Source organism: Heterocephalus glaber, unplaced genomic scaffold (assembly GCF_053883595.1).
Source record: "Heterocephalus glaber isolate CG9 unplaced genomic scaffold, H.glaber_assembly_v1.0 deba00001864, whole genome shotgun sequence".
NCBI lineage: Eukaryota > Metazoa > Chordata > Mammalia > Rodentia > Bathyergidae > Heterocephalus > Heterocephalus glaber.
The window spans coordinates 325,200-335,709 of record NW_028258504.1 but is presented as its reverse complement, the minus strand read 5'-3'; the positions used below and the strand labels follow the sequence as shown (position 1 = coordinate 335,709).

The following is a 10,510-nucleotide window of genomic DNA, read 5'->3' as shown; positions in this document are numbered from 1 at the left end:
ATTCACTGTGTGATACCTGTGACTTGAACAGCAGTGAGGGTAGCAAGCACAACAGTATATTACAGCACAGATAGGCTGGAAGGGTGTCTTTTCCCAATCAGTAACCCAAAGTGAATCAACTGGTTAAAAGGGATAAGATGGATTATAAGTCACTGAGGCTATTTTTGGCATGTTTGTTGGCTTTTTGCCCCCAATATTGACCCGTCTCAGGATGGTCTTTCCAGATCATTTGAGATGCTGGCAGGGGTGTGAGCATCCCAGGGTGGCTCTGTACAGCCTTTTCCAATTTTACAGTGCCCATGGAATCCCCAGGGGCCTGACCCTGTAGATATTTCATGTGAAAATTCTATGACTCTCCCCAGTGTTGAGGAGGGTGGAAGAGGCATTGGAGTAACATCGATCTCTTTCACACACTCCTTTATGGCTCTCACCCTCCTCCTGGCCCTGCAGCCTTTGGGAGAGCAAAAAGCTGAGGACAAGGAGAGGATCTCTGGATCGTCCAGACTCCAGAGAGATGGGACATACCCGAAAATACTTGAGCATATGGAAAATGGACTGGAACCCCAGGAGCTGGACCTGGCACTCACTCTCCTTATTCAGTGACAAACACAGATGCTTCACCTTGCCCTGGAAATTGAGACTGAAGACATATTCACCCCACCTCATCTCACTCTGATGAACCAGGAAGGCACCCTGGGATATGATGCCTCTTTCCAGCACTAACTGGGTGGCCTCAAGTCTTGTGTGCATCCCGTGTAACCAAGTGTATCCTGAGATAGGTACGTCCCCTTCCCCTTCCCTCAACTCCTGGAACAGGAATGACTGTGTGGCTGCTTCTGGAGCATCCAGGGTAGAATAGGGGGTTGAGAGAGGATGAATTGTCCATGCCAGGGGCCCTCCTCAATGAGAATGAGGGGATTCGGGGGAAAGTGGTTCCTTTGAGTGAAAATGGGAGGCTTCAGTGGAGGTCAAACTGGGAAAGAAGGATGCAGAGGGCCAGTCTGATAGGCCCCATACACCCACCACCTTGAGAGGACCATCATTGTTCTTGGTGGAACCTTTAGAATAAGGCAGAGTGTGGTGTTTCCAGCTCAAAAACTCAGTCGTGGTAAAGGACTGGTAGTAGAGTGGCAGAGCCAGGCTAAATGGTGCCATTGTCCAGGATGTGGGACAGTGGTTAGGTCTCACAGATAGGCAGCTGGATAGCTGAGGTTTGAGCTGACCACAGGTCCCTGACAAGAGATGTCTCAGGGGAAGGAATCTCATCACCATGTGGGATGCTGGAGAGACTGGAGGCTGGAGCCAGAAGAGGCAGATAAGGAGGTAAAGGTCTGGCCAGAGATGGAGATGAGCCTATTGGAGGATTTTGAAGAAGGCTGGCTGCTTGATCAGGCAGCAAGTCTGAAGATGGTCTACCAGCCAAGACTGATGGCAGGAGTTTTAATCAGTGGGGTAGGTGCATATGGCAGCTCTGGGGCATAAGGCAGTGGCAGGGGATCTTCTTCTAGTAGGCCTTGATGAATTGGCCTTTCTTGGATCTCAGAGAGGTGGCCACTACTTTGGGCTATGAAAACCTGACTCTGTCCCTTTCTTCCAATGCAGAATTGGACCTGGGGTTAGGGTCTGGGCAACCTCTAGGCAAGAATGGATATAGGAGACCCAATCAGAGTGGCCTGCTTTGTCAGTAATGACTCTCCACACTGCACACACAGTCTGAACATCCAGAATTTCTTCAGGGGGCCACCCTACATTTAACTGGAGCCAATCTACTTCAGAGAGAGTCTGAAATATTGCAGGATTCATTCTAACTCCATTTTCCCCACTAAATCCTTTCTTGAACATTTTAACCATTCAATCTAGGACTGTGGGTTTACTACGGCTGTTAACTATGGTGTATGTAGTGTCCTTGAATGATGGTGCAACAGACAAAGGATGAGAGCCTCTGAAAGAAGACTACACAGGTGTCCACCTGGCCATGTCTCTCTCAGGAGATTGGGCAAGTTTTGGCTAAGGTGCACAGGTAATTCCCCACCAGATCAGCCTCCCACCACAGGAGATGTGTCACTGTTATGCCTTACAATGCTGCCATGAAACACCAGGATAGAACCAAATCAGACTCCAAAGCCAAAGCCATGGAGCCACATGGGCCAGTCATGGAGGACCATGCGCAGTTATACTCACTCATACCAGTTACTCAGAGGTTGAAACATTCCTACCCTCCTTGGGGAGATCCCTGACTGAAGTCTCTGGCTTGAGACTGTGAGAAGTGATAAGACTCCTTCTGTCCAGTGGGACAGGCATGACTGGGTTCAAACTGGCCCCCAGGGCTTTACCATATCCTGAAGTCCTGAAATCCTGAAGAGGTTTTTAGTCCAACTTTTCTCCTGAGTCTGGTCAAGAGAAGCAAGCACAGTCAACCATCACCCTGACCTGATGGAGAAGAAACTGCCATTGTTCATTGGAGATGGTGTTCATTGGAGAGGGCTCTCATTGGCCACTCTCCAGCTCCAAACCAGTAAGTCAAATGTCTAGCTCAATCAGATTCCCAGTCAGAGAACCAAATGTGACAAAGTAGAACAGCTAAGTGCCATAGCCAAGTGTTGCAGCTCTGAGTCACAGTTGATTGTTACAGCTCAATATTACAGCTCTGGGGTACAACTATGACAATTTGAAGACTCAAGCATGTGATGGTCCCTCAAAGAGGTGGGGAAAGTCCTTATTATGCCTCCAGGCTCAGAGGAGTTCATACTCCAAAGTCTGAGTGCTCTACCATAAATGAAAGCCTCCTTATGTAGGGATCCACAGATTATGTAGGCAAGCATGGTCACTGAAGCAGAGGGGTGGAGTTACAGAATATTCCTGAAACACATGGTTTGTGACAATCCTTACTGAAGCAGAGGGGTGAAGTTTCAGAACATTCTTGAAAGGAGCCAGAGCTTAACAGAACATTCTTGTGAGGGGGCAGAGCCCAACAATATTCTTTTGAGGGGGTGGAGCTTAACAGAAAATGTCTGAAAGGTTGCACAGTTCAAACACTCACAAAACATTTATGGTACAAAACATTCTGTGAGGAAAAAAATAGAGGCAAGACAAGGGACTGCCTTATTATATAGTATTGCTCTATCACCACACCATGGGGACTGGTGAAAAGCTGGTTCACACACAGTTTGGAGAAAGAATTGGTGCAAAATATCTATAGCTGAGGCTTAGCTCAGGTCAACATTATATTCACCAACATCCTGTTATGTCCATCTGTTTCACTGACAAGTAATGCAAAAATTATTCATGGAAGATGCTATTCTGTCCCCATGGCCACAGGTCTCCATCAATTGGTCAGCATACTCCAGACCATGGCCAAGTGTTCAGGCGTGGAAAAACAGAGCTCTCACATTTACATGGAGAGTGGTCCAATATCCAGAAAACATCAGATGTGACAACTGTGACATGTGTGGGGATGAAGGAGTGAGAAGAAGAGCATTGGCCTCATGGAGGTTGGCTGAAGGAGAGAGAAGGAGCAAAGGGAGCTGTCCATGAAAGGTTATCTCCACCAGAGTCAGAATTCTTGAAAAAAATAATTTACTTTTATTGTTTCAATAGTTGCTTGACTTGTCCATTGTTTTGGTGGACTTATTTGGGTTTAGTATTTACTTTATATACCACCACAACTCCTCTATATCTTTAAAATATTGTGAATCTTTGAAAATTATATCATTGTGTTCCAAAAAAGAATATAAGCTTGTTTCCAGAAGTATCAAAAATGCCATTGTGATTTCAAGGTATTATGGATTACATATGGTTCTCAGGCATTAATTTATCTAAACAGATGCAAAAGTTTTCAATAAAATATCTTCAAATGGACCCAATATCACACTAAAAATCATACAACATGATCACGTTGTTCTCATTCCCAGGATTCAAAGTGTGCTCAAAATATAGAAATCAAAATGTATACAAAATCCAATAAATAGAATCAAAGTTTAAAAACACATGATTTTCTAAACAGATGCAGAAAATTCTTCAATAATATCTCACATTTCTTCATGATGAAAGTACTGAGTAAAATAATTATAGAAGAATCATATGTCATCATAAAAATTGTTATATTGCCAAGCCCTGACCCAACATCTTAATGGGAGGGAGAAATTGATAGATTTCCTCTAAACTCTTGAGCATGACCCAGGCCTCCATTCTCATCACTCTTATTCAATATGGTAAGGGAATCTTCACCATGAACAAATACACAAGGGAGGAAAATACAAGTGAGATAAACAGGCAAAGATGAACTCAAATTATTCCTGGTCCAGGTGACATGATTTTATAACTAGAAAATTCTAGAGTCCACTAAAAATGTCTTTTACTGATAAATCCAGCAGGGAAGCAGGAAACATTATCAATATACAAAATGAGCAGGTTTCCTATATAATAATCACAAATTCACTAGAAAAGAAATAGGAAAAATTTACATTCACAATACACACACATACACTAAAATATCTAGGAACAAACACACCCAATAGTTAAAAGAGCTCCACAATTTAATTTTTATCTCACTGAAAAAATTGAAGAAGGTACTAAATGATGCATTAACGTCCCATGCACTTGTTTTGGGAGATCTACTCTTGTTACAATGGCCATACTAGCAATAGTATTCATCAAGATACCAATGACAGATTACTCACAGATCATTCAAAGATTGAGAAAAAATGTCAAATTCTATATGAAAGAAATTATATGGAACACACTGAGTAGCTAGTGTGGTTCCAAGCAAGAAGAACAATGCATGATGAACCACAACACCTGATTTGCAAATATGCTATAGAATTTGGTTTCTAAAATTTTTATTTTTTATAAGTGGATGTTTGCAGTACACAATCATTATCCTCCTTTTGGAGAGTTGGTACATGTACAAAACACATCTCAGTTCTTTTTTCATCTCCTTTCTCTACCCTACCTCAAACACAGTGGTGTCGTTCAATAGATAAAAATGGAAGAACTAGGCATAAGCCTATGCATCTACAGCCACCTCATCCTCAACAAAGTAGCTAAAACTTACACTGGACAAAAGAACCCCTTTCAATAAATGATACTGAAGAAATGGACACAACTTGTGGAAGATTAACACTAGATCCTGATGTCTCACTCTGTGGAAACATCAACTCAAAAATGAACCAAAGATCTTAATGTAAGACTTGAAACTGAAAGCAATGGAAGAAAACACAGTGGAAACACTTCAAAATATTTGTACAGACACTGATTTCCCAAACAGGATGCAACAGCCCAGGAAATACAAGCAAGAACTCACAAATGAGATTTCATGAAATTAAAAGGCTTTTACACACATAGCCAAGGAAATAATAGAGTGAAGTGACAATCTATGAACTAGGAGACAATCTTGGTCAGCTATTTATCTGACTGATGCTTAATATGCAGGAAATAAAAAGAACTAAACAATTTAACATGAAAAGAGCAAATATTCCAATCAATGAATGGGCCAAATATCTTAATATACACTTCTCAAAAGAAGAAGTACACATGGCCAATAATTATATTAAAAATTCAACATTTGTTGTCTCTTTGGAAATGCATATCTAAACTATGTTGGGATTCCTTCTATCCCAGTCAAAAAGGCTATCATAAAGAATACAAAATATAATAAATTCTGGTGAGGATGCAGGGCAAGTGGAACCCTTATACATTGTTGGTGGGATTGTAACTTATTACAGCCACCATGAAATCAGTTTGGTGTTTCCTTTAAAAAACAAAAATGAAACTAAAGATAGAAGTACCATATGATCCAACTTTCCCATTGCATGATATTGTGTAAAGTAATTAAAGTATGCATAAACTAGAGATGCTTGCACACCAGTGTTTATCATGACATTATTCTTAATAGCTAAAAATCATCCTAGATGCCCATCAGTGGATGGGTGGGTACAATAAATGATATGTTTAGACACTGGAACATCATTCTATGATAAAGAAAAACAATGTTCTGTCATTTGAAGAAAATTGGAAGAATTGAAAATCATTTTTCTGAGCAAATCAAGCCAGGTGGTTGAAGACAAATACATTTATTGTTATGAATCAAATCTAGGGGGTAAGAAGAAGACATGATAGGAGAAGTGGGGCTATTAGGAAAGGGAAGGGTACTCAGAGGATTGCTGAGGGCAGCTAAGAGGGGAAATAGAGGGTGCATATGACAAATAGACTTTATATGCATGCAGAAAAATGACAAAAAGAAATCCACAATTGTGTACAATTAATATGAGGTAATAACTAGGTTAAAAGGATGGAAAGAAAGAAAGGAAAGGACAGAAGGAAATGGAAAGAAAAAAGGAAGAAGGAAAGATTAAAATACAATGTTTGGTTTTCAATTTGTATCATGATAGTTAATTTTATAGTATTTTAGAAGATAAATGAATCTGATGCTGGAAAAATAAAAGAGGGTGGTGGCAAGGGAACAAAGAATTGAAATATGTTATGCACATATGCTGATTGCCTAAAGTGAATGTAATCATTATGTAATGCAAACATGTATTAAGAAAAGTAAAAAAAAAATACATATACATGATATTCCTCAATAGACCAAGATGTATGGACCATGTTTTCAATTCTTACTCTAGAGACATATGAAGGATTTATTAAAGGACAAAGGCTTTCCTGGAGACAAATGATGATAGAACTTTCTAGTCCACAGAGGTTTTCCAGGCACAGAGATGGTTGACCTTGAAAATTGGGAACTTTTTATTGGAATTCATGGATGCTATTTTTAAAAAGCAGGTATGATATACCAGTATCGATGGATGAGTGGCTGTGGTTGCTCAGGACACAGGCAGAGATCATCTGGCTTTTAAAGACTGCAACCCATGCTGGAATTGCAGAATCCCCTTCCAAGCTGTCTTCACATCCTTGTTTCTAAGGTTATAGATGAGTGGGTTGAGCACTGGGGTGATAACACAGTAGAAGAAGGACAAGAACTTGTCCTGGGTGCTCTGGGCTGAAAGCTGGAGGTACATGTATATGCCTGGTGCAAAGTATATGGTGATCACCAGCAAGTGGGAGCTGCCGGGGCTGAGTGTCTTGTGCCTTCCTTCAGCTGAAGGAAACTTCAGTACAGCCCTAGCAATGAAGGTGTAAGAGATGACCACAAGCAGGGGAATCACCATCCCTAATGGGATGGTAATAAATATGAGGAACAGCTCATTGGCAGAAGTGTTGCAACAGGCCAGCTTGATGAGCACAGGAACTTGACAGAACAAGTTGTCCAGGGTTTGCTGTCCACAGAAGGCTAGCTGAAAGGTGAGTGTGGTTTGAAGCAGAGCATTGGCCAGGCCGCTGGACCAGGAAGCAGCTGCCATCAGCACACACAAACTGGGAAGCATGAAGAGAGTGTACTGGAGGGTCCAGCAGATGGCTACATAGAGATCAATGACCATCATGGCCAACAGGATGCATTCAGTGCAAGCTGTCCACTGAAAATCTAGACCTGTGTGATGCATCCCCAGGTAGCAGTGGCCTTGTCTGGTCCCTACAGGTTGGCCAGCAGCTGAGGCACAATGGTGCAGGTGATACAGAGGCCCAGCAGAGAGAGCTTGTCCAGGAAGAAGTACATGGGCATCTGGAGTCTGCAGTCCAGCAGGGAGAGGAGGAGGATGTAGCTATTCCCCACCAGGGTGAGGAGGTAGAGAAGCCCAGCAGGACAAAAGTGTTGGGAAAGCTCATGTTTCCCCTTTCCATGGCATGTGTCTTTAATAGAGTGGACCCTTGACTTATGAACTAGATGAGTTCCCAATGGCTGGTTGTAACTAAGTCAGTACATTTGAGATCTGGATGTTTGCCAGGGTACATGCTATAGATAAGAGGCAGATGAATCTTCCATTAACCTAAATAACCCAAGTTGTTTGTATGTCATGTCAGTCATAATTTGAGGGTCTACTATACATAGCTAGAAGAAAAAGGATATATTTTTGAGGATAAATAGGACTTTTTCATTTCTTTTTCTCATTCTTATTAATGTATATTTCCAATTCCTAATGGTAGATTCATTTGCAGTACATACCTTAGGAACTTTTTCTGCCACAAAGAGGACATCAATGGAGTTTATTCTAGGCAATGCCTTCTTTTTTGTTTTTCCAAAATTTTCTTATGCTAACATTCACAAAACATAAACTTTATTAGCTCACAAGCATTGAAAAATGTAGTTCAGTAATGAAGTACACTGATGTTTTACAACCATTCATCTTCTGAATCTTTTCATCTTCCAAGCTTAATCTGTCCTGTTACAAATCTCTTCACTATTCCCCACAATGGAAATCTCCATTCTCCTCTCTTTTTAAATAATTTTCATCACACCAAATTAGCATTAAGTAGTCTTTATGTCATTATCTTATTTCTCTCACATCATGTCCTAAAATTTCATCTGTAACTAGAAGTATATTTAAGATTCTGACCTTTTGTTTCTCATTTTGTACAACTGTAAAAGTGCATTTATACACTCATCTCCCAGTTGAGGCACATATTGTTTTCATGTTTTTGCTATTTTGATTAATGCTGCTCTATGCACTGGTGTCCAATACTTCCTTAGACCCTGCTTTCCACTTCTTTGAGTGTAGACTCAGAAGTGACCTTTGCATCCTGAGGTGACCCTAGGTCAATTCTGTGGAGAACAGCTGTGCTCCTCTGCCCAGATGCTGTGCTGTTCTCCTTCCTCCACCAGTGCATCAGGGCTCCATCCATCCATATGCTGGACAGCTCTGCTGTTCCCTGTTGTTTGTCTTTGATATTCACCATTCTATTGGGCATGAAGTTTACTATGATTTTCTGTACCTTTTTGCACTATAGATCTCCCATCACTTTTTTTACAGAGCCCAAGGAGACTAAAAGGTCTTTATAATGTTTAATTTCTCTTCCTTACAAAAATTTGCATTATAAAACAAGATTACATACCTGGCAAATATTTTCATATATGCCACAATTTAAAGAATATATTTAATCTCATGAATGGGAAGGATATGCATAAACAACTTTCAAAAACTGATACCATGAGATTGGAAACAAAATTACTTTAAAACTGACAAAAATATGAGTTGAAGTTTTAAAAAATGTAATGAGCAGTTTTCTAATTGATGGATATTTCTTTTTTTTTTTTTTTTTCGGTACCAGGGATCAAACTCGGGTCCTTGTGCTTGCAAGGCAGGCGATGGAACCACTAAGCTAAATCCTCGGCCCAAATTGATGGATATTTCAGAACGAATGTTTGACTCAACCTACAGATGTGTGTAGTCATCAAGAATTCTGGAGAGTCAGAAAAAGTCCCACCATATGTGAGGGGCAAATAGTGCCTGAATTTCAGGAAGAGAGAGTAGATCTTGGGATAAAATAGTCACTAACTGTCATGATAACTTAAAGAGATACTAGTGGCCAGTACTGAGTAGATTGCTTGTGAGAATGTGGTCAATACTATCAAGAGGAGCTTAGTTCAAAGCAAACACGAAAAACAGCCTTATTTGAGAATGAGGTTTGGATACTGATTGTGACTGCTATGTTTATGGCTGGGAGTCAAGGGTAGGTGATGGGCAGCATGTGACATCTGGAGTAATTCTACTTGAGTCCTCACTGCCCTGATACAGTGTCCAATGGGAATTTAAACAGGGTACATCTATACCTCGATCCTCTCCCTCAGGCACTAAAATGCAACCAGTCATATTCTCTGTCAGGATTTGGAGAAGATGCAACAGATTAACAGCTTGTCTGGAACAGAGGACATGCAGAAACTGGTGACTTGCTCATTCTAAAATTGATATTCCTCATAAATGATAAACAAGAAAAAAACAACAACCATGGTAACCCACAATAGCACACAAGAATCAATTCAGCTGCAGAGCAGCTGTGTTTTGATGGCTCAAATGCTGGCTGCTTGGGCCAGGGATTTAGCTCAGTGGTTCCACCACTTGCCTTGGAAGCACAAGGACCAGAGTTCTATCCATGGTACCAAAAAAGAAAAATGCTGGCTGCTTCTTACAGCTCAAAGTTAAGGAGCCTGCATCCCTTAGTGAGCTTCCAGCTGAGCCTCTCTCACCTCATATATAGATCAAGGGTTGTCAAAACGGACACACATTTATTAGTTATTAATCCTTTTAATCCTTATTGACACTCTGTTTCTCACACTAGAGAAACTATTCAGTATTTATACGTGTGTCTTATTTATTTCACTTAAGAGTACAAGCACCCAAAGATAAATGTAAATGTATTGTTTACCTAAAATGTACCAATAAAAGAATTTAAGAAAAAAACCGACACAATTTGCACTTGATCAGTGGGGGTGAAGAATACCACTTGTGTAGTGAATGGAGAGGATGGTGGAACACAGAGTCTGGGCCATGCAACAGAGACAATAGAGTATCAACAGGACAGAGGTAGAGTCCCCTGAGGGCAGGGCCTGTTTTCTCCTCACTCCCTCCCTAAGGACTTGGCCAACCTGCAGTGAGGCAGAGCAGCTAAGACAGTGCCT

General features: G+C 40.9%; 1 protein-coding gene and 1 pseudogene across 1 annotated transcript; both read right to left on the bottom strand.

Annotated features, from left to right (window-relative positions):
* Positions 1–333: 333 nt before the first annotated feature.
* LOC106008644 (SH2B adapter protein 1 pseudogene) lies at positions 334–6,843 on the bottom strand (annotated as a pseudogene).
* LOC147820514 (olfactory receptor 2G3-like) lies at positions 6,840–7,436 on the bottom strand. The gene has a single exon (XM_087204149.1). It carries the CDS (start codon positions 7,434–7,436, stop codon positions 6,840–6,842), a length of 597 nt encoding a protein of 198 aa, XP_087060275.1.
* Between the last annotated feature and the right edge of the window lie 3,074 nt (positions 7,437–10,510).